Below are 24,699 nucleotides of genomic sequence, written 5' to 3' on the forward strand. Positions count from 1 at the left end.
CAGTCTTAAAAGTCAACTTTTATTGTGTTTCACTGTGTTGAAAATTACAGTAACAATGCCAAACAGTTCCTACAGTATATCACACCTTTGCTGCAAACATGAGGTCTATAGTGTGATAAAAATATATTTAATAAATTGCACAACACATCTAGTGACATTTTCACTTTAAATTGTATTAATTTTTTTTGCAATCATGTATTTATACAGTCAAGAATAATTCTTTTTCAATACATCCATAAGCACACTTTCAAAAATTTCTGATGAGGAGCCGATAAATAAATAGCACACGTTTCTGTCATTGAGAAACAACATATATACCGTACTTGAGAACGATATCTCAGTTTCTTCTCACTTGGCTTTGTTAGTGCACACAAGTGCAGAATGGAAAACAAAACTTCATTATGTGGAGTGTGGTTCGAGTGTTGTGAGTCCTATAAATAAGTTATTGTTGAGCATGTGCAAATACAAAAACACAAGTGACAGAAAAATATGTATTGTTGCCCTATATTATTGAAATATTTGGCATGTCTTCCCTGTATATCTTCCCTGTAACCTGTCACAGTGTTCCTTCAGAAACAATTCAACTCACAACAAAGTGAATAAATTAGTTGCAAACCTGAGAAATTCATCTAAAAAAAAAAAAAACTAAAAACTAGTTTAATGTTTGAACACAAGAGCAAAAGTGAAAATCTGAATGTACAGCAGCACAGAAAGGCAACCGCTCTCTGCTGGATCTTCAAGCACATTCACATCCATTCCAGAGATTAAGGCAACTGTGTATGAATACATCCCAGAACAAACTAAATATCTCTTACAATCTGTGATATAACTCCCCAACCACAAGGTATTTCTTGTCATTTACACTCGAAAACAATGCAATGCAGTTTAACCAAATGCCCAGATAACATGCTCCATCCTATTTAAATTACCATTCTTTGAATTATAATTTAAATTAAAACCAACAATTTCTCTGTACATGCCTAATGAGGATCAGATCTCTGTTTCAAATATTGTAAAATGATTTCCCTTTTTTCAGAGATGAGACAACAAGACGAGATAGATCACTTGTCTTTAGCTTTGTTGTCAAGCTGGAAAAGCTCCAGGATTTCAAGCATCGCCTGTTTAATGTGATTTCCAAAGCGGTGAGAATCCTAAAAATAACAAGGAAAAGTGAAAGAGATGAATATATTATCGCGATTAATCGCATCTAACATAAAAGTTTGTGTTTATATAATATATAGGTGTATGTACACTACGTATATATATATACATATATATTAAATGATCAAACTTTTATGTTAGATGTGATTAATAGATTTGACAGCACTAATTATATTACAAATTATTAATGATTATATACATGATATTATATACTGTATTATTATACTTGAGATAGAATAAAGTAAACTCACGGTCTCTGGGCTAGAGTGTTTGCTGGATATGTGGAAGTTGATGAAGTCTTCTCCAAGAATAATATATGATACACCATAACCATCATCAGCAACCTAAACAAAACACATATTGGTCACATACTGGTAAAAGAAAATACATTAAAATATGTAATAAACACTTTTGTCTTTATAAACCCTGAAAACATGTTATTAAGTTCCGTAAAATATATGTACCGTTCAAAAGGATGGACTCAATAAGTTTTCTTAAAAATAAATTCAGTTTTATTAGCCAAGGATACATTAAATTGATCAAAAGTAACAGAAAAGACATTTTCACACAAAAAATTAAGCAGCACAACTTTTTTTTAGGATTGATAATAATGAGAAATGTTTCTTGAGCAGCAAATCAGCATATTAGAATGATTTCTGAAGGATCATGTGACACTGGAGTAATAATGCTGAAAATTCAGCTTTGATCACATAAATAAATACAATTTTAATAGATATTCAAATAGAAAACAGTTCTTTTGAATTATAATAATATTTCTCAATATTACTGTTTTTACTGTATTTTAGATCAAATGAATGCAGCCTTGGTGAGCAATCTTACCAAAATCATACCAACCCCAAAGTTTCAAATAGTGATGTATACCAACAGTTGCATCATTTCCAGGTAGGACACAGTGTTAGAAACTTAGGCACGTCCCGATTTTGCCAAGTTAGACGCGTTCCTGGGTCAACATATTTAGCTGATTCTGGAACAACATTCCCATCCGAAATTGGTCCTAACCATATCCTTACCCCTAAATCTAACTCTACCTATAACGTATCCCTAAAATCAGAGGGAAACGACAGCTGAATAACACTGATGTAGAAGCACCTAACCCTGGTTTTAAGCCTAAACTTGACAAACCGTAACCTTGTCCCTCAAATCTGATTGGTTGATTGGAATGTTGTTCCTGGATGAACAAATATGTTGATCCAGGAACATGTTCCACTTGGTGAAATCAGGTTCTGCTTGAACTTACCGGTCCAAATCCACCTCCGCTGGTGACATATTCGGGATGTCTCTTTAAATCAAACAGCTCGGCCTGTTGGAGAGGAGTCTGGCTGGTGGACAACCTCCAGGGCTCGGACAACACCTGGAACAAACCCAACCCGTCACAAACTATACAGCTTCCAAAGGGCTATCAAAACTGAAACGTTTTTAGGTTAAAAAATCTATGAATTAGTAGGGGTGGAACGGTACACAAAAATAGAACGAAAAGTGTAGTATGACCGCTCCGTTAGTTTGAAGTGCTTAATATAAAGTACATCCCATGTTTAAGAGTGTTTTCACACCTGAAAGTCAGAAGGTCCGAACCAAAGTTCATGTTTTGATTCATTTCATACATTCGGTAAGTTTTGGTTTGGTTTCACATTGCAATTATGCGAGCGCACTAAAGAACTTTACATGACACACTTGCGTCCTGTCATCATCATCTATGTGGGCTGCTTCTTGACATTGATTGGTTTGTAAACGGACGTGCGTCTGACGTTAGCGTGACGTAGCGTGTTGTCAATTCGGCGGGTAACTTTGACAAAAAGAATGAATGAACAAATGCATATCGTTGCCACTATACTGTTATTATCACGGCATTACTCCCTGCAGCACCAACTATACTCGAGGCTAGTTCAAATTCGCCAAATGAACGTCCTCGTTGTGCGAACATTTTATCGTCGCTGGCAGGAAAGGAGGAGAAGACTGCAAGCAATCCTGCGAGAACCACCGGAACAAATGGTCTGAAAGTCCGAACCATACAGAAAATACTTTCACACTAGAAACGAACCAAACCTTTGTTCAGTTTGATCCGGACCGAGACTACCTCTTTTTGTCGGACGAAATTTCGTCTGTTTGGTCCGGGCCGTGGTCCAGGGGAGGTTTGTAAAGGGACGTGCGTCTGACGTCAGCGTGTTGTCAATTCGACGGATTTTGATTCGGATCAAACTGAAAAGTCCGAAAATCCGAACCAAACAAGAAAGGGCCCTAAGACAACTTGGACGGTGCACTTATCCGACAGAAGCTCACGCTGTATACTTAGTTATTTTATTTTTTATTTTAGATGGGTTTATTTTAGATATAAACGATATTGTCGATATTAAAACGAAAATGAAAATGCTTGGTAAGAATACGTGTGCCGTTGCACCCCTTTGAAATGGCACTTTATTTTGTGACAGGTCTCAAACCTCTTTGAGGAAAGCTGAATCTTCCCCGAGGTACTTGGACACTAAGTAGAGGCAGAAAAGATGGCGGTCGATGCCGTTTCCTGTCATGGCCAGTCTGTACATATCCTGGTGCTTTTCTGCTGCCGCTCTCAGCAGCTTCAACTTCTCTTCTCTCTGAGAAAATAAAAAGACATGTTGAAATTAGTAAACACACTTGCACTGAAACTAGCTAGCCATTTAAGTCAACCCCACCGTTGCTTTTCCATTCATCATGGCTCGGACGAAATCGCAGGTATGGGTGGTGCAGGAGCGCACGGTCTCAGTGCGGCCCTCTCTGAACAGACGCGTCATGGACGCTTCGTACGTCAGGCAGAACTTGCCTTTATCCTGCAGGAGGAAACATTTAACATATTCTACAGAAATCTGATGAGGAATCCACAAAGATCTAAAGAATCTCATGGCGTGTTCACACTTGTAGTTCTCTTGGATCTTTTGGTCCGGACCAAAAACGTAAATGATAAAATTCGTCCTGAGAACTCGTGAAGAGCTTATAAAATGTGTAAAGGAGACAAAACAGCGGTAGGAATTCCTCGGTCACACACACAAATGAAGATCTGCTGTGAGGAGACGCATTGGAGATACCTTGAGAAAAACAGGTATGCTTGAACATTCGGTCCTTTTTAGGGTCGCATCACGTCCTAATTTTGGTTTGTTTACATGTTTTTGGTCCATGTTGCTTTCATATTTCATTCGAACCGCACCGCACCGCAACAGAGTTAGTTTGAAAGTGGACCGAGATCCCATGAAAAGATGGGTCACGGTACGCTTGTTTGGTGCGCACCAGGGTTCGGATGGCAGCGTTCACACTTATTCAAATGAGCTGCACTAACAGAGCAATCGCACCAGAGTTCATTTTAATTAGGGATGCACCGATATGAAAATTTTGCCCGATATCGATAACCGATAATTCTTTATATTTGAAAGCCGATAACCAATATGTTGGCCGATATATAAATCCAAATTTTTATATATTTTTTGAGAGCCTGATTACAAGAGCAATAATTTTATGAAGCCAACATGACAGACTTAAATGGTAAATGGACTGCATTTATATAGCGCTTTCAACAGACCCATGGCCACCAAAGCGCTTTACATATTGCCTCACATTCACCCATTCATTCACTCATTCATACACCGACGGCAGTGTCAGCCATGCAAGGCGCCATCCAGCTCGTCGGGAGCAGCTGGGGTTAGGTGGACACCTCATGGACATGGACACCTCATGGCTCATGGACACCTCGACACTTGGTCAGGTGGAACCGGGGATTGAACCCCCATCCTTCCGGTTTGTAGACAATCTATATGAACCACTGAGCCACTGCCGCCCCCAAACTGTATTTTCCTTTTTTGAAGTGATTCCAATCATATTTTAAGCAATTCAAAACCATCTTGGCGAACAGTGCCAACAGTTCGAAAGGAAATAATCCATAATTTATAAGCTTTAATATATCGGCCAAATTTTCTCCACGCACATGGTGGAGAAATAAATTCTTTTAATGAATCTGTTTGAGATCAAATCAGTGCTAGATGTTTTGCTGTATATTACGAACACGGCATCTGAGGACTATTTCTCATTTTTCTCAGTTATTTTGCTTTATTTCCAGATTCAATCATAGGCTCGTTCTTACGTACTAGAGCACGTTCGCACATGCGCACTCTTCAAAGACGACGCTTTAAATCTCTTGACAAACTAAAAGACGTAAATTACATTTGTATGTATTCTAAATAAGATACATAGATTGTACTGAATGTCAGCTTGCTTATTTTGCTCAAGATAAGGACAAGATAAGATGTCGTGCAAACATGAAACTCTGCTTCTAACCACAGGTCGAGAGCTGTCGTTCCAAACACACAACTTTGCAAAGCTGTTTGCGAATGTTCATTGGAACGATGGTTTTGGGAAACACCGACTCTGGGGACGTTGAGGAACTTACGACCATAGTTGGCTAACGATGCTTTTGGGAAACGCACCCCTGCCAAGTGTGAACACACCCTCAGATAATCTCACGTACTCTGAAGTGTGCCAGCTGGAGGGCGAGCTGAATAAAGCCGTCAGGGCTTGTCTTGCATTTCTTGATCAGGCCTTTGCCAAAGTCGTTGAAGGGGAATATGTGCATGTCCACGTCGTCCGCCAGAGCTTGGGCCACTTTCAGAGAGCTGTCGATCACTGCCTGGCACTGTGAAGGAAAGGGGTATTTCTATATTAAACTATGAAGAGCAAGTGGGGCATGTCTAAAGTGCACAATAAACATCTTAACTGACCTCTTCTGGGATGTCCCACTGCAGTCTCTGGGGTCCCGGGAGGTTGGGGTGGGGGTTTCCTTTGCAGTGTCCATCCTCACTATAGCCCAGTCGCACTGGATCCGATGACAAGACGTGCTACCACACACATACACACAACATATTTATAAATATTACATTACATGCACTAATGTTCAAAAGTTTGAGTTCAGTACGATTTTTTGGGGAAAGAAATTAATACTTTTATTCAGCAGGGATGCATCAAGTTTATCAAAAGCAACAGTAAAGACATTTATAATGTTACAAAAGATTTCTATTTCAAATAAATACTGTTCTTGAGAAATTTCTATTCATCAAAGAACCCTGAAAAGGGATCTATCAAATCTTACACTTCATATATCTCAGTATTTCAATGAATTGGTTTCTTCACCTCCCACAAATGGCCAATGACGGGAGCATCGGCCCAGGAGTGTTCTCCATTCAATCCCATAGTGCCGTTCTTGAACACAATAAGGTTGAAAGACTTATCGAACCATCTGGAGAAAAAAAACACACACAATGAAGTGAAATAATAATTAAGACACTATTGTGTTTGGGGTTGGTAAGCTTGTTTTTAATGTATTTGAAAGAAGTCTCTTCTGCTGACTAAGCCTGCATTTATTTGATCAACAATACAGTTAAACAGTAATATTGTGAAATATTATTATAATATACAATAAACTTAATATTTCCTTAATATATTTTAAAATGTAATTTATTCCTGTGATCAAAGCTGAATTTTCAGCATCATTACTCCAGTCTTCAGTGTCACATGATCCTTCAGAAATCATTCTAATATGATGATTTACTGCTATTATTATCAGTGCAGAAAACAGTCGTGCTGATTAATATATTTGTGGAAATCGTGATTTTCTTTAGGAATCTTTGATAAAAAGAAAGTTCAAAAGAACAGCATTTATTTAAAATACAAATCTTTTGTAAGATTATAAAAGTGTACTGTCACTTCTGATTAATCAAATGCACCCTTTGCTGAATAAAATTGTTAATTTCTTTCAAAATAAAATATCTTACTGACCCAAAACTTTTGAACAGTAGTGTACATTAACTAAAAATGAAATTATTTCTTGAAAGAAATATATTATGTTTCGAAATAAGGGATTTTATTATCTAATTTAATTATAATCAAGAGAGCTCTTAGTCACCTGTCATAACACTTTCCGTGGAGCAGAGATTTGCCGTAGCTGTCCAGCGATTGGACCGGATTGTCCGGATCAAAACGCTGTTCGCTGTCATCCAGAGTAACAAAGAAAGCGGCCTTCTCCACAGCATCCAGAGACTGCTTGTTCTTCCCACGACTGAAGAACTGTGTGCGGGCTTTGGCCCAGGGAACTCTGGGTAATGGGGAACAAAAGCATAGATATAATCACTTGGCTCATTGCATGTTCTTTAATTAGCCTTGATCACATTTCACTGAACAGAAAGAGAGGAAACACAGTTTCCTGAATGAAAGCTGAGATTTGTAGATTTAGCAGCCGCAGAATGTTCTCTTCCCTAAATATTAAAGAAGCCATATTATGCCCTTTTACAAAGTCTTGATTTTGTGTTTGGGGTCTTCTAGAAAAGTTTTGAATGTTTGAATGATCAAAAAACACATGATTTTTCACATTGTTGCAGTGTAACCGGTCCTACTCGACCCAGTCCGAGCGGGACTCCAACCAGGGTCTTCGACGCACTAACAAGGCGCTAACCGCAACCGTTACACACACAACTCTTACTGGCCTACGTCCATTACAGCATCACCTCTCTTCCTCGTCTGTCACTAATGCTCTGTTTACAGCAGTTCCTGTCTCTATGAAGCCTATTCTTCCGTAAAGCCAAGTCAAGTCACCTTCATATAGCACCTTTAACAATATAGTGTAACGACTGAGACAAATCAGACACAAGTATTTGTTATAGTTTAACAAATAATATTTAAAACTCACTCTGGGATCTGTGGTCCCATCCCCCCCAACAAGGGCAAGAAGGTCTTAGATACCATGACCACGATCAGATAAGTTGGTTTTATTGCTGTTATAATTATGGTCACGTGGTCGAGACAGAGACAATGGGGGAGACAGAAACAGACTTTAAAACAGACTTTGCTGCATTAATGTATTGATGAACTGATTTATAGATGACCTTGCTAAATCTGAAGGGATTTCAATTGGATATGCACAAAAATCGGATTTGGCCTGACGGAGTGAACGTAGCTTTACACACTACTAACGCAACTCAACCAAGCCCCGCCCCTTTTTCTTGCATATGTTTTGGACAGGGATTATTTAAATGAGGAATGTTGTGATGTGTTCGTTCCCGGAAGAAAACTCAAGACTACAATCAAGGAGTTTCAGGGAATTCAGAAACTGTGACACTAATATAAAGAATGACTCCCTTTTGAACTTTGCACACCATTTTAATGCTCCAACAGCAACATTACACACTAAAGAAAGCTGAAAGTGTAAAAAAGCATAATAGGTCCTCTTTAATGCAATCTCATTCACCATTTAAAATCTCTCGTTTTATCATTTTACCAGGCTGCCAAAAGTTAAAATATTCTAAAAATGTAATAAAATAATAATAAATAAATAAAAAGGGCACCTGTCGCCCGCTGTCAGTGCGGCCAGCATCTCCTCTCCTGGCTGAGGCTCGGACTTGTCCATCAAGATCCTTTCAATCTGCTGCTCAATTTCTCGAGGCAACAGCAACCGTCCGTCGTAAAACATCCACACCTTGTAAAAGCGGCCCTTGTGGAAAACGGCGATGTGTTTGCTCTCATTCACATGCTGAAGGACGTCTGATGATGAAGAATATGGACGTGAAGGATGGAGGTGTATAAATGTGCATGAAATCAAAGTAACATTATTCTGTGGCTCATTCAACAATTATTTGTGCAATTGAAGTTGTGTCATAATTAGACTGTATTTGTTAAGGGTTAAATGATTAATGGTGGTGGTCAGAAAACTATGATGAGAAAAGCAGGCGGGAAAAAAGGCAAAGTACAGAAGAAAGACCAAACGCTTGGTTTCTACACTGAACACATATACATTAAGACACGTATTACATGACTACTAACCAAATATATAATTATGAAATATTGATTTGAGAGAAAAAAGATTTATGTAAGAAATCGGCTGCATGTGACAACCGTCAATTATACAGTTTAGCGGCCATTATGCAAAAATATTTGGATTAGAATCAATGGAATAAAACTTTCCATAGAGCTGTGTAATAAAAAATATATTTTATTATATTATACAAAATATATAAAATTATAATTTTAAATTATATATTTTTATGAAGTACAAGTTTGATTATACTTGATTATACTACATAAAAAGTATATATTTTTATGTAGTACTATGAAATAATTCATAGTAATAAATTAGTAATACATTATTTATTATTATTATTATGTGATCTGATGGAGGATATATATATATATATATATACGACATTTATTATTATTTGGATTTCTGCATTAACACTATAAATGGAATTATAGTTATTCTAATATATATATATATATATATATATATATATATTAGTTTAGTAATAATTTATTATTAGATTTTAATAGTAATAATTAGCGACAAATTTCATAGATTTCACTCACATTGTACTTTATTATATTACATTATCATTATATTAATTTTCTAAATGTCATAAGTCAAAGTCATTAGTTGGTACAAATTAGAACTAATTCAACATTTAAAACTACTCGCACTCTTGTTTCCCATTTTATTATTATATTACATTCATTTTCTAAATAATACTGTAGATCATAAGTGATCTGATGATAAATGATACTGTAAGTCATAAGATAAAGTATATTAGTTACTAATCTAGAATCAATTCAGCATTTAAAACCACTCACACACTTGTGTCCCTCTTGAGTTTATGTTATAAAAGAGTGGCAATAGAAATAACAGATATCTTTCACTGGAACCACTGCATGACGGGTGTAAAAACAAGCTATTTCCTGTTCCTCATTCATCCTGGTTAAGATTACAGGTTAATCATTAAATCACACAATAGGTTATCGAGTTATGAAACAGTTAAGTGCATGTTAAATTCCTCGCCATCTGCTTCTTAACATCCGCTATATAGAGTTCAGTGTTTAAAGCAAACCCAAATCACAGTGTTGTGAACCAAACCGACTAGCGCATGCATTTTAGGCCCACAGCAGTCACTCACTAGCATCTAGAAGCAGATTAATGGTCAAATAAAGGTTCATGAAGCAGGCTCGAGGGAAGCTCTACCTGCTTCTACACCTGGAGTTCGACTGGTGTTGAACATACGCTCGTACTGGGACGAGCACATGGGGATAGTGTTTAAAACCATGAGCTGTGAAGCAGAAGGGAAGGTCAAACAGTAACAGAGGAACAAGGAAGAAACCCAAAATACCACTATGGAAACCTGGAGGGGAAAACAGAGTAATGGAAAACTGGAAACAAAAAGAAAAAAGTGGGAGGAGTGAAGTGAAGGATCATCAGGAGGAATGAGTTCAACATGGTGACTTGGCCTCCAGATAACAGCACAGGACTGGCTACAGTCAAATTAATACGCAAATGATATCGTCTAATAACAATTTCAAAACAGTGTTGACCAATATATTGTTCAGGCTGTGATATATGCTATTTTAAGATTATTTGTTAGTGGTCACATGATATGTGTTTTCCAATGGTCTAGGCCAATTTTTACGGTGACTGATTGACTATATATATATATATATATATATAAAGAAGTTTAAAGATTGCAAAATGAAAAAATAATACAAATGTTTTATACAATATTATGGCTGTTACCTAACAAGATATTAATTTAATTATTTTCTATATTTATATACTGTGCCCTCCACTAATATTTGCACCCTTGGTAAATATGAGCAAAGACGGCTGTAAAAATAAATCTCCATTGTTTATCCTTTTAATCTTTCATTCAAAAACTTGGTCAGATTCTATGGTCAGATAAAAAAAGAAAAAAAAAGCTTTTTGGCAGCAAACCCACCAGATGGGATTGGTGCACACAGGGATAAAAAGAAGTATTCTGCTTTGGTCTCAACTGATTAATCATTAAATGATATGATATAATATAAATTGTCCATCTTTGTCCACCCTGCTCTCTGGAAATCAGCCAATAAAAAGCCTGCATCAGTGGACCACTGTAAGTGAAGACGCAGCTCTATTGTAGTGTCTACTGTGCTGTTGTCCTGAGGCTGAGTCTGCATGTTTCTGGAGCTGAGGAAGGAGCGCGGGTGAGCTGTGGGTCGTGTCGGACGAGCCCCTCCTCTTACCTGTCTCAAGCCCGGGGATGCGGGACGAGTTAAACATCCGCTCCCACTGTGCCGAGCACAGCGGCACGCGATTCTCCAGCAAGAATAACTGTGCATGTGGTGTGTGAGTACACATAGCAAACACAGCAACGTCCGGGTGCGAGGAACAAAACAGAAGATCGTTTATGAGGGGGGCTCTTTCACAGTCGTGCAGAAAGAGTAGAGAGGGTTAGAGAGAGAGAGAGTGAGAGAGAGAGAGAGAGAGAGAGAGAGAGAGAGAGAGAGAGAGAGAGAGAGAGAGAGAGAGAGAGAGAGAGAGGCATGGTATGACATGACAAACAGCCTTTTTCAACATGGGTCTACTGATCTGGTCATTATACAGTACAAATGAAAACTAAACAAAATCAACAGACACCAACATGCACTAAAACAAATTTGACATGAAGTAGGAGAGACAAAAACATTATTATAAAACAATATATAGCACGACTGCAAATGTGATATTGATTTTACTCAACAGTTCAATAAATAAGAAGTTAATATTGTATTATATTTTAGACACAATATTGTCTGCTTTGGTTGAATTTGGCAAATTAAAATATTACTTATAAAGCCAGAGCAGAACTGTTGTGCATTTCCGAACAACACACAACGGTGTTTCATTTCTGTGTTTTTTGAATCTGTGTTTTAAGCGAATCAGTCGGTGAACCAATGATTCAATGGTCCATTCATAAAGAGTCATTTACTTCTTCATTCCTCAATGAATCAGCCGTTTGAATTAATCAAATTTATGAATGACTCAATGTTTTACTCATTTAGACATATACTCAGGGCTGCCAACTCTCACGCATTGAGCGTGAGACTCAAGCAATTGACACTTTTCACACGCTCTCACGCCACACATCCATTTTCTCACGCACAGAAAAATTGCGGAGCAAAGAGGTACTTTTAATATTAAACTAATTATCAGCTCTTAGATTCCGTCCATTTTATTACGAAATTCAGACAAAAATACGTTTGGCGCTTGTAAATGTGACGTGACAGATCGCTGAGCGCCTCAGTTCAAGTGCACATGAACCGATCATCTGTTACTTTTTTATTTAAAGATGCAGTACAACTTACCGAAAGTATACATAATATCGACCAATTAGTGTTTTTCAACCACGGAAAGAGGTCAATATATAATAACAGGAGAACAATTATGTCACATAACGTTACATTTACCTCAGGAAAGCCATTTAATGACCATAGCATGTTAATTGAATAGAAAAAATAGCTAGAGAGGAGATTTTGCTGAGCACTAGATTACATATTTATTATATTTTTACTTATGTCATTAAATAATTGTTATTATAACAAAAACGGCATTATATTTAATTTCATTTCTTATTTTTAACCTTTAATAATACCAGCAGATTGGGCCCTCTATGTTTACAGCATTAGGTGAGATTATTTTTTTAAGTAAAATTTAAAATAAACATGTATCCAAAGTAGTCAATATTGAATCAAAATCGGAATCAAATCACAAGAATTTTTGTCAAGCAATAATAAAAACTGTATCCTACCAGTCATTGTACAATGTAAACATTGTAAAATGTTGTCACTAAACTTCATAAAATTCTATTTAGTTACCAAATGTTTTAGTTACCCCCCCCCCCCCCCCCCAACAAAAATCTCACTTCAAGCTAAACCCAGCCCTGTATACTGCCACCTACTGGCAGTTTTAGTTTTTTTTTTAGAGTATCATTTCATATATATATATATATATTTATTTTATTTTTTTCATATTAATAAGGACCCCATCATTCTGTCACCATTTACGGCCTTATGGCCGTTGAAGCCTAAACATTTGTGTAATAAAGTCTATGTCGAATCAAAAAAATGTAATGTCTTTTTGATTCTTTTCTCATTTAACACAATAATGACTTTAAATGATCTTTTGGGGGTAATTTCTCAGCCGAATTTGATGTGTGATTAATATGTGATTAATTAGATTAATTAATTTTACAATATTACTGTTTTACTGTATTTTTACCAAATAAACGCAGCCTTGGTGAGCATCAGAGACTTCTTTCAAAAAACATTAAAAGAACGTACAAACCCCAAACTTTTGAATGGTAGTGTGTATGTATACTTAATAATATATCATACTGCATGTAGTATAATTCATTCACTGCACTATCAAATGTAATGATTTAATATATATAATATAAAATGTAATTATCATGTAAAACAATATCATGAAATATTTACGATTATCACAATATACAGTGACTAATGCCAAGATTTTGGCCACCTCTACTGCATGCTATAGAGCAACATTAGCTTTTACTAAATGTATCTACAAATAAAAGCAATAAACTAACCAACTAACCCAAGCCTCATCTTTTCCTTCTGTGAAGTCAAAGACCTCGTGATCATTGAAGCTCAATTTACAGAAGAAGTTAATGTTTCATCTGAAGTTCTGAGTAGTGCTTTACCGCCACTGACCCATACATTACCCTGACCTATGAACAACAGTAACAATCCAAGAGAACGTACTATACTTAAGGGAATAGATCACCCAAAAGAGGCACTTTTAAAAAGACCAACATTTAAACCTAGATCAGTAAAACCATCATTCATACCAGAATAATGAAGAATAAGATTTGTTTCACACAGAAAGCAATCGTATGACTTCAAAAAGCTTGATAAATACATAAGTCGTGAGTCATATTGACTAGTTTCATGGTGTTTTTGTTTTTTTATGGACAATGAGTTGTATGGAAAACAGCGGCTTGGACATTCGACAAAATATCTGTGTGTTCCTCAGAATAAAGAAAATCATGCAGGTGACAAGATAGCGAAATGCTTTACTTTTAGGACAAACTAGTTCTTTAAATCTAAGATCTATTATGTAGGCACACCAAGGAAGTAAAAGAATCGCAGAGTCCACACCACAAATATAACACAAATGGCACAGAGTATACTATATTGTTGGAATTACTTTCAAAACTATTTTTTCTAGCTGATGAACGATATTAATAATGATCGCAAATCTTGCTTTAAAGAGCTTGAGCATAACTGTAGCACATGCTTATTATAAACAGAACAATGTTGTGCGTTGGTGTGGACATTATCGTTATAGTCATCTTTATAGTTATCGTTCTTGGTGTGAACGGGGTTTTAAAGTGGATATTCTTCAAGCAGACACTTAAACGTGTGTGGTTTCCTTCATCAGTGGTAAAACTAAGCCATTATCCTTAAATAGAACGATGGTAAAAAAAAAAGATTATGTATTGATTTAATGTAAAATAGACAAATATGCTTGTGTTAAAGACTCTTTTGTGGACTCACTGGTTTGATCTGCGCTCTGTCCAGTTTTCTTCTGTACATCATGAGTGCGTGGATGGAATTACCAGCACGGGCAGCTTGGATGGAAGTCGGGATCACAAAGAGGAAGTCCTGATAAAGACAGAGAAAGTGACATTCACTCTAACTGAGATGTTATGAAGTTATGAATGTATTACAGGAACAATCTCCCTTGAGCAACCTTGAGTTAAATTAGTTACAATCAACTTTCCATCTCTAAGCCTTAATCGCTGCACTACACAAATTGGTGCCGTGACCCGGATGTCCGATTTTAAAATAGCTTATGTGACAAGCTATCCATTCAATGTTTTAATGGATTATTTTTGAGTTTCATCATCTTGATTATGTTTTTGACAACTTGACAATTTATTTATTTATAACAAAAAAACGAATTAACCATTTCATAACACCCTTACCATCGCATAGTAGTTGCTGTTGACCATGATTGGTCCTCGACCTCTGAGATAAATATACTCTTCCCACCAGTCGCTGACCTGAGAGGATGACAGTAGAACCAAATCTCAAATATAGGTACATTAAGGTTCATAATTTAAGAAGCTTCATGCTATTTTGAATGAAAGATGTACTTGAAATACACTGATGAGCCAGAACATTATGACCAGTCACAGCAGGTGAAGCGAATATCATTGATCCTCTCCTAACAAGCCCACATATTAAGGTCTGGGTAGATTAAAGGGCCAAATTATGGCAAGGCGACTGAAACAGCAAAGCTTGTGTGTTGCTCCTGGTCAGCAGTGGTGAGAATTTACCAACAGTGGTCCGAGGAGGCAACAAAGGCTATACCATCTGGTCCGAGCCAACATAAGGTCTACTGTCACACAAAATGTTAATGATGGTTATGGGAGGAATGTGTCACAACACTAGATGTCTAGATCTCTAGATCTCAATCCAATTGAGCATCTGTGGGATGTGCTGGACCAACAAGTTCAATCCACGGAGGCTAAACCTCGAAACTTACAGGACTTGAAGGATCTGCTGCTAACCTCTTAGAGCCAGAAACCACAGGACACCTTCAGGGGTCTTGTAGAGTCCATGCCTCGGCGGGTCGGTTGCTGTTTTGGCAGCACGCAGAGGACCAACGGCATATTAGACAGGCGGCCATATTGTTTTGGCTCATCAGTTTAGGTTCCAAGGCATTTTTATAAACAGATATAATAAGACTGCAATTTTTTTTTATTAAATGTTCCCCAAATCCCTCAAGAAAAGAGTACCTTTGAATAATAGGTGCAGTGTGAACTTACGTAATTGGATGTCCACCAGGATTTGAGCTTCAAGTACCACTGCAGTTTGGGGCCCAAGTTCTTCTCAAAGTCCTTTGCCAACCCCTCCATACGTTTGTACTGTTCATCGTCCATCAGAGGACGAGCTGACTCAAGATACTGAAAAAAAAAAAATATATATATATAATATATAGGTGTGAAGAAGTGAGGGTCCTTTTAAAAAAAATGGTTGAAATGGTTGAATTTTCAAATGGTTATTTCAAATTTGATCTATTAATGAATAAGATCATTTTAGGACGCAATGAAAATGCTTGACTTACTCTTCGGATGGTGTCTTTTACAGGAGGCACTGGCAACCGCGGCAGTGAACTCTGGAAGCTGTAGAGCATTGGCTTTTGCCCAGAAAATAACTTCACCAATACCTGAGGTGATAATATTGGGTCACAAGTCAGACATGAGACAAACATGAATACTTTCCAATGATAAAACCAGACATATTCCAGTGATATCAGAAGAGCAATGACACAATGACTTGGAGAACACTTCTGAAGAAATATGCCATTACTGGAACAGTGCTGAAATTATGTTATAAAACAAATTCATTAAGACTTTGAACTCTAGCTGAATATACATAGGAAAATATTTACAAAGCTGGGTTGAAGTGTTAAACGAACAGTTCATAAGGACAGAGTCATATGGACTACAAAAATGGCTATTTCTTTTAGGTAAATTATTAGTTTATGTGAAATTCTCCATCAGGGCCACACTCACCAGCCAAATCTTTGTTTTCAGGGATAAAGATCCATGGCGACTGAACATCCAGCCATGCCAGGACAGCAAGCACTTAAGGATGTTCCTCATAACGAAAGTCACAGTAATCCACAATCCTGTCCCAACCAGCACACCACCAACAATACGCTGCCCTTCTTCTGTTACGTACTTACTGCAGGCAAACACAGCCATTAGGTGAGAAATAATCAGCAATGCCCTGTAATGCTATGGTAAAAATGACCATAGTTTCCACCAAAATACTGTAGTTGCTGAAAAATGCAGTAGTAGTCTGGTTTTGCTTTCAGTACACTACTGTAAAATCATAATAAATACTGGATGTCATTTACAGTTGATTTATTTGATTAAAATGATACTTTAATATGAATTTCAGAGACTGCATTGAATATGAATTGTTTTGTGACTGCTCATAAAGTAAGCGGGCAGACTGTGTGTGATATAGTAATAAAAACTGTTCAGGGAGTTACTTGTATAACACTGTAATCTGTTTTGAAGATAATAGATAAAAAAAAAAAAAACTACAAATAGAAACCTTTGATGCTTGAACTTTCTGCTCTCCTGCTCTCAAGGTCATTAGTGCATTTTACTGCACATTATAGGCATCATGGTCTATGGACCTTTCAGACTTTACAAAATGTTACCATTGCAACCACAATATCTCACAAAACAAAACAATAAAACACAATAAAAAAGTACTACAAAACAAGCAATCAAATGTTTGCATATGACTTTGAATGTCTGACAGATACAGTTATAATCAATATTATTCAGCCCCCATTGCAAATCAGGTTTATCGGCAACATTTACAGACTTTCAGCTGTTTGCAATGAACAAATCAAACAAAAAATAATTGATATAGCTCAACACAATACGTTTCACGTAGTTTCCCCCAAATTCAACTGAAAATTCAACTTTTAATGACTTAAAATTATACTCCCCCCTGAATAGAATCCCTCACAACAGCACAAATCTGCAGAACAGATTAGTCTCAAGCACACCTGATTCAACTAATCAAGGGCTTCATTAGTTGCACCAGGTGTGCTTGAGCTAAAACACATGAAAAATCTGAACTAGCTTGGGTTTGTTGAGTGTCACGAGGAGGTCATTAAAAGTTGAATTTTCAGTTGAATTTGGGGAAACCACTTAAAGCATTAGTTGTGTTGAGCTATTTCAATTACTTTTGTTTGATTTGATCATTATAAATTGGGTTGGGAATCGAAAATCAGTTCCGTTAGTGTTTTTCAAAAATACCGTAACCGTGCGAAATTCCTAAGTTTCGGTTCCGAAAGCGGTTCTGGTGCGATGTGTGGGCGAAGTGCTGGGAGCTTAAATCCTTTAATAGCGACGCCTCACCTCATGGATATTAAAATAGTAATGAATGCACTGGCCCTCGCGCTACACATATACGTTTTGAGTCAGATATCAACGCAGAGAGAAAGCGAGAGAGAGTATAAAGACAGTAGAGCTGCACAATTAATCTTTAAACGATCTCAATCTCGATTCAAACACCCATCTTATTCCTAAATGACAAAAACTTCACACCGGAACATTCAAATCTGTTTGCGCTGTCGTTGAGAGAACAAATGTTAATATATATGAAACAGCTTTACTTTCACAGTCTTTTCAACCACACAGTATCGATATTTCTGTGTTACAAATATTCAAATGATCACAGAAATACTGAGATAAAAGTTTATAGTTCGAGTATAAACACTGATGTCTACGGTAGCAACCAATACAGAGTTAATCACCTTTTTAAAGTCGCTTCAAATAACAAGTGTATCGATTATATCTGATGCGTCATAAGGCGCTGTTAAAGCTGCAGTCTGTAACTTTTTTTATGTTCAGAATTTACAAAATAATGAGCGAGTACATCATGAATGCCTTTTTTTCAAACCGTGTTTTTGTCTTATCCTGAATCACTACTGTAATACGGCCTGTAATAAGCGCTTAGACTCAGACTACTTTACACGGGTCGGGTCGGCACCGCTGCGGAGTATCCCAGTGCCTGTGTGACTCACCTCGTCATAGACATAAACATAGAGAAGTAATATCAATCATTCAAACCGATTTAAAAAATATTATGTTTCACCTGTCTGGATCTTACATGTGTGTTCAAGCATATTCTACCCCTTCTGAGAGGGTATTCTCCACTGCTGGAGATACAATACGCTATAGGAGAGGTCCCAAATTGTCCTAGAGAATGCAGAAATGTTTATTTTCCTTCAGAATTTTTTTTTTTTTTTTTAAGAATTGCTAAATAATATGTTGAATTTGTTGACATTGCCAGTCTGTTAAACTCATTTGACAAGTATAAGAAATAAACACAAAAAGGATTGTGCATTTTCCCCTTACTACTATTTTTTTTATTAGTTGTTTGAATAATTTTTATTGAATGGGAACCGGAACCGAAACCGGAATCGTTTGGCGGAACCAGAATCGGAACCGGAAAATTTCTTACGATTCCCAACCCTAATTGTAAAACATCTGAAAGTCTGTAAATTTTTCCAATAAACCTGATTTGCAATGAGGCTGAATAATTTTGATTACAACTGTATACTTTCTCCCAATAACAGATTCCAAATACATTGTTAATAACTACAGAAAAACAGATGACAGTTTATCAGTGGGTTACCTGATTGGTAGGTGTGTCGATAGTTTAGTGAATATCCCAAGGGAAGGGTCTATTCTGGCATATTTGGTGGTGGACACATAACCCACCAGAACAACCAGGAGCCCTGAAGGACTTCCTGGATAGACCCCAGTCATGACACCATTCTACAGAAACACACAATAATGTAATATTACAAATGTAATATATAATATAATATAATATAATATAATATAATATAATATAATATAATATAATATAATATAATATAATATAATATAATATAATATAATATATAGGTCAAAACACAATACTAGTCTCAGCTTACATGGACAATTATCATATCATATACAGTATACCACAGCTCTAATTCTACCTCAAAAAATCAATTCAACTTTGAACTTTTCAAAGTGACATTCCGAGTGCTGATTAGATAGCACTATTCATGTACATTAACTACTTAATCAGTTCCAAAAGAAAGTCAGCTGTGAGGTCACCTTGAACCTGATGAACCTCTTCTTCCAGGAGTGAAGGCCTGACAGGTAGACCTGACGTAAGGCCTCGTGGCACAGATGCAGGTCGATGCCATCAGGAGTGACGGTGAACTGGAAGGCCACCGCCTGATGTGCTTCTGCCATGCTGACTGCACACTGTCACTGCCTCGCTGAGTCAAAGAGCCTTTATAGACAAGAGACATAAATAAAGTTTTATTGGAGACTCACAATTCAGAAGAATGTACTGAAACTTTATAAATCATTATTATTAATGTGAAAAAAACAACTGCTCCATCGAACAATGATTATTATAGAATTTAATATGAATATTAAAGACTTTAGATATACAAAGATGGTGTCACTCATATTACTATGAATGGGAGAACCTACAACGCACAATATTGCGGAATAAGCCCCGCCTCCTACATAAATGAGCCAATCGCTGATTGGTAAAGTCATTGTGTCAGTTTTTAATCGTGATTTAGAAACGAAATGTGTTGACAGTTGTTGTCAGACTTCATTGGTGATTTCAAATATGAAATGTAATAGTAAGCTTGGTGAACAGCTTTGTAGAACTTGATGTTTCCCCATTCAAAGAGATAAGAGCTTGCATTCAAAGATGGCCGCCGAGTAAAATGACTAGCCTCAAATGGACTTCGGTAATAAATGTAAAACTTGCTTCTATAGTGCATTTTTTAAATCTAATACAAACATTGTATTACAAATTATATCAGAGTTTTTCACAAATTGAGTAGAATTGAAAAATGTTCATTATTATAGAAGAGACATGAACAAACATTGTAACATAAAGCCACCTAATGTGTGAATTTCACAACATGTTGCTGTAATAAAACATTAGTTGTAATCTAATCACATTTGTATTACGGTTCAGTGTGACCTCAAGTATTTAAAGACAGAGAGCGGATTACAGCATGTGCTTTGTTCATGACCTCTGCAACTCTTTCACAAGTGTTTGTATTGTAAACATCACTCTGATGTAAATAAAGATGCAGGAATGTTTGATAGGTCAAAATTATGTCAGATTTTTGGGAGAAATCATCATAAAATGGAAGTTTAATGTGGTTATGAATTGAGAAAAAAACAAATGTCCTTGATCTTTTGGTTAAGAGATCTTTGTACCATTAAAACATCCAGCAAGTTTCATAGCTTAAAATGTACCGGAAGCATTATAGTTTATAAAGTTATAAATATGTAGATTTTTCTTACAAAAACGCATCGCTTCGCTTCATAAGGCTTTTGATCAAAATAATGTTTAATTTTTGGGGAACATCTATGGTGACAATCATAGCTGGCAAAACAGGTTGTTATTACAAAACTTTAGAGAAGAAATTGTGGATTTCTCACAAATATACTTCGTAGACAGTTCCAATACACTGATATATTTATATCTAAATTACCAATTAAATTGGTGTGATGAATGGAGGCACAGAAATTCTGATAAGATAGACTTCACTTGGAGTAGCCTGATAAAGATAGATCCTTACAATCTAGAACTGACTTTTGGTTAACGTCTGAGGAACTTGGAAATAAAACTCAGGAGATTAACATTGTGCCTTCTGTCTTCAGTGACCATAAAATGATCCATATCAGTCTTGAAGATACAAGAACTCAAGGATTCTGTTTCAACTACTGGAAATTAGACAATTCACTTCATGAAGATATACAATGTAAGAATAATGTTAAAAGTATGATAAGGATATGTTACAATAACGCTAAAATATAACATTATAGCTTATATCAAAAAAATTGGGAAAGTATGAAATATGAAACTAGAAAATTTGCAATCTCAAAAAAGAAATAGCCAAAGCCAAAAGAAACAGAAAATGATATAAATGTTTATTATACCCAATTCATTAATATAATTCTAAACAAATTCAACATAATGGCTATAAAGAGAGAAGCTAAAACATATTTTAAAGTCTGAAATCTATTCTTTGAATAATTTGTATTCTTTGAAACTCTTTGTACTTATTTATAGACATTTATTGAATTTCTTGCTGCTTTCCCAATTCAATTCAAATATGCTATTTGTTTATCATAATATTTGATTTGATGTAATTGATATGTTATTGACCTTGTATGTTCATTGTATTGCCCTTGTATGTTCAACAATAACATTGGCTAAACCAATTATGTGAATTTGGGATGGGTCTATCTGTTTGTCCAACCAATGGCAGACAGGACTGTTTGAATATTGAATAAAACAAATATGAATATATATCAAAAGGCATGAATCAAAAGTTCCATGACATATAATGCACAGTAACTAATAGGCTAAACTGTTCAGCAATGCTGTTTAAATGTGTAGTGTAATGTACATATTAATATAATCGTAATAATAAATCAATATTATAAATAATATATTACAGTATTAAAGCACAAATACACAGACTTCCTTGTTCAATCACCACTTAAACAAGTCTATACGTTATCAAAGGGACATAAATGCAATAGTATTTTCATAAGGTCATTGTTAATTGTTTATAACAGTGATACTATCATCATATAACGCGAATCTAATAAAGAATACCATGAAGGTCATATTTTGTTAAGAGGGTGCTATGTTATGTATCAGCAAGTCATACCTCAGTCCCCCAGCAGCGGTGATCACGTGACGCACTGGTGCAGATGGAAACTAGGGGAAAGGTCACGCGCGCCATTACCGCCACAGACACAGTGATTTAATAAGTTTGCATTATATATTCTGCCACAACGGGTACCGACTTACTTTATAGTACAACAGAAAGAGGATATCGGCTATTTAAATATTTGTATATCTATCATAGTTCCTGCTCTATGATCGAACTATTCAATTAAAGGGACACTTCACTGAAATATGAAAATGCATCAGTTACTCAAACTAATCTTATTTCAAACCCATATGACTTTGTATCTTCCGTAGGACACAATATTAGATATTAGGCAGTGTTTAGGGACTTTCCTTTCCTTCCATAGCATCTATAGCTTACAATGAAAGTAAATGGTGACTGGCTGCTGTCATGTATCTCCTTTTGTTTTCCCGGGTTTTGGATCAACATGTTATATAAGGGTGAGTAAATAATCATAGTATTTTAAATTTTGAATGAACTGTTCCTTATTTATAGTAGCCTAATAACATGGGCAATGTGTTATTAATATATCTAGCCTACATAAAAAAGTTAGGCTGCGCGCAAAGATTTCACACACTTTACATTAGTTAACTTATTTGTCGGAACTATGAAGCAAGAGGAGCTATAGCTGATATATCGGCATCACGTTGACAAGTTCCGCTGATTACATTGCAAACAACAACAACAACAACACAATCTAACGAATTCCAACGCAACTCGCTTTGGCGAGATGCCCTCACACACCAGGTCGTGCAACACACACACACCAGGTGCTCTTGGGTGTCAGAATGTCAACACACATGCATAAACAAACAAAAACTAATCGCACACCATAAATGACACCCATTTATGCTTTATTCAAAGAAAACCGGTGTTGCTGTCCGGTATCACCTTGTGTTTTAAGTAGCACGTCAGTGTCATCATGCCGTAGAGGACAGGAATACACCACAGGCTGCGCGCGCGTGCACTTTCACCCACTTACTCCACAATCTCATGCTGCTGCTAGAATAGGCTATATAGAGTCGATTTATTCTGGATTCTTACCTCTACGTCCTTTCCTGAAATATGGACGATGTGGATTACTGTTTCACTGCAGGAGACGCGCCGGTTCGCCGTCGCCTGCTTTTAGTGTAAGATATGAATGAATGTAATAAGGGTAATTTAGCAAACCCGCCCCTCCACGTGACGTCACGCGGTGTAGAGAGCGGCGCGCGCGGCTGGTTCACAATCGACGTCCTGGGAGATATGGATTGTAAATGTGACATCAAAGGATTCAACTCTTTTTCCACATATATAATTATGAACAGGGAAACGTAGAAATTAGCACAAAGAAATAGCAAACAGCCTGTCCCCATGGTAACGAAATCACTAGAGAAGCCAATTAGCAGCCTTGTTCAGGTGGGAGTATAAGAAGTGCAGAAGAAAATCTGATGTTTACTGTTCCTTCTTTTAGGAAGAAGGATATATATATAGCGATATATCCATTGTATTACAAGGATGACTTCGACTTCCCTTACGAAAAAGAAGTTTATTCAAGTTTAGGCTACTATTAGTATGGGCTACTTCTTTTAAACTAAAAATAAGATAGTATACTTTCATTCTACTTTGAATAGCCTACTTCACAGAAATATACTTTATGTACTTCTCAAAAATATACTTAAAATTGCACTTAACCCAGCAAGCAATTTTGCGTTTAAAAGACGTCAAATAGTCATTTAATAGCTAAATCGTGACTACAGATTGACCATGACATGAAATTCCACTTACATCTTGTAGAAATGATTGACATTGGTAACATGATGGGATATCAACCATCTCATGCGCTGGCCAAAAACTACAATGAATCAGTTTTGATATAAGTGGGCTACAAATAGCATAGAAATGAAATGAAACCAATCACCTTGTAATCACTGTTGACTTCGCTTACATGATGGCATATCATTGTCACATCAGGTTACTTTTGAAATGTAATAGGTTATTACAAGTTATTAAAATGTAATAAGGGTCATTCCGTGTCAAATCAACCAAATTTCTGAAACTTCCCCAGCTCAAATTCTTTATTTTGTGTAATATATTTGTTCTGTACAAAGACAAACATGATGAAAGCCAAAACATTAAATGTCACAGATGTTTCTTACCGAGTATCACTATTTTGGAGGAGGAGGGTCAAAATGACAATTTTCACTTTTGAGATTTGGAGCGAAATTACAGGGGGGTAAAAATGATTTTAGAAAGATGACATCATCATTATTTTATTTTTTACACAGGAAGGGCAAGGACAAGAAGACAAGCAGTCTCAGATGAAATTCAAGCCACTCTAGTTGCCCATGTCTTTATCAATGGTATGGTCACGCACATCTTACTGTAAGTAAATA

The 24,699-nt window shown here is 36.4% G+C and overlaps 2 protein-coding genes across 3 annotated transcripts in view; one reads left to right on the forward strand and one right to left on the reverse strand.

Annotated features, from left to right (window-relative positions):
* On the reverse strand, positions 1-23,522 carry cpt1ab (carnitine palmitoyltransferase 1Ab (liver)). 2 transcript variants are annotated; one of them, XM_082160436.1, is made up of 19 exons: positions 23,369-23,522; positions 19,698-19,878; positions 19,225-19,367; positions 16,572-16,743; positions 16,121-16,222; positions 15,822-15,959; positions 14,976-15,053; positions 14,545-14,652; positions 10,196-10,280; positions 8,535-8,730; positions 7,100-7,288; positions 6,328-6,433; positions 5,919-6,035; positions 5,669-5,833; positions 3,849-3,983; positions 3,618-3,770; positions 2,420-2,533; positions 1,413-1,505; positions 1-1,151 (listed from the first exon to the last, which is right to left on the reverse strand). In XM_082160436.1, exons 2-19 carry the CDS (start codon positions 19,836-19,838, stop codon positions 1,062-1,064), a joined length of 2,325 nt encoding a protein of 774 aa, XP_082016562.1. In that variant the 5' UTR covers positions 19,839-19,878; positions 23,369-23,522; the 3' UTR covers positions 1-1,061. The 2 variants fall into 2 exon arrangements, with proteins under 2 accessions (XP_082016562.1, XP_082016561.1); XM_082160435.1 differs by lacking the exon at positions 10,196-10,280 and adding an exon at positions 11,230-11,317.
* LOC309491120 (dynein light chain roadblock-type 2-like) overlaps positions 1-24,699 on the forward strand; it is a 196,084-nt gene that overhangs the window by 24,155 nt on the left and 147,230 nt on the right. The window lies entirely within an intron of this gene.

This window comes from Leuciscus leuciscus (assembly GCF_965113295.1).
Source record: "Leuciscus leuciscus genome assembly, chromosome: 25".
Taxonomy (NCBI): Eukaryota; Metazoa; Chordata; class Actinopteri; order Cypriniformes; family Leuciscidae; genus Leuciscus; species Leuciscus leuciscus.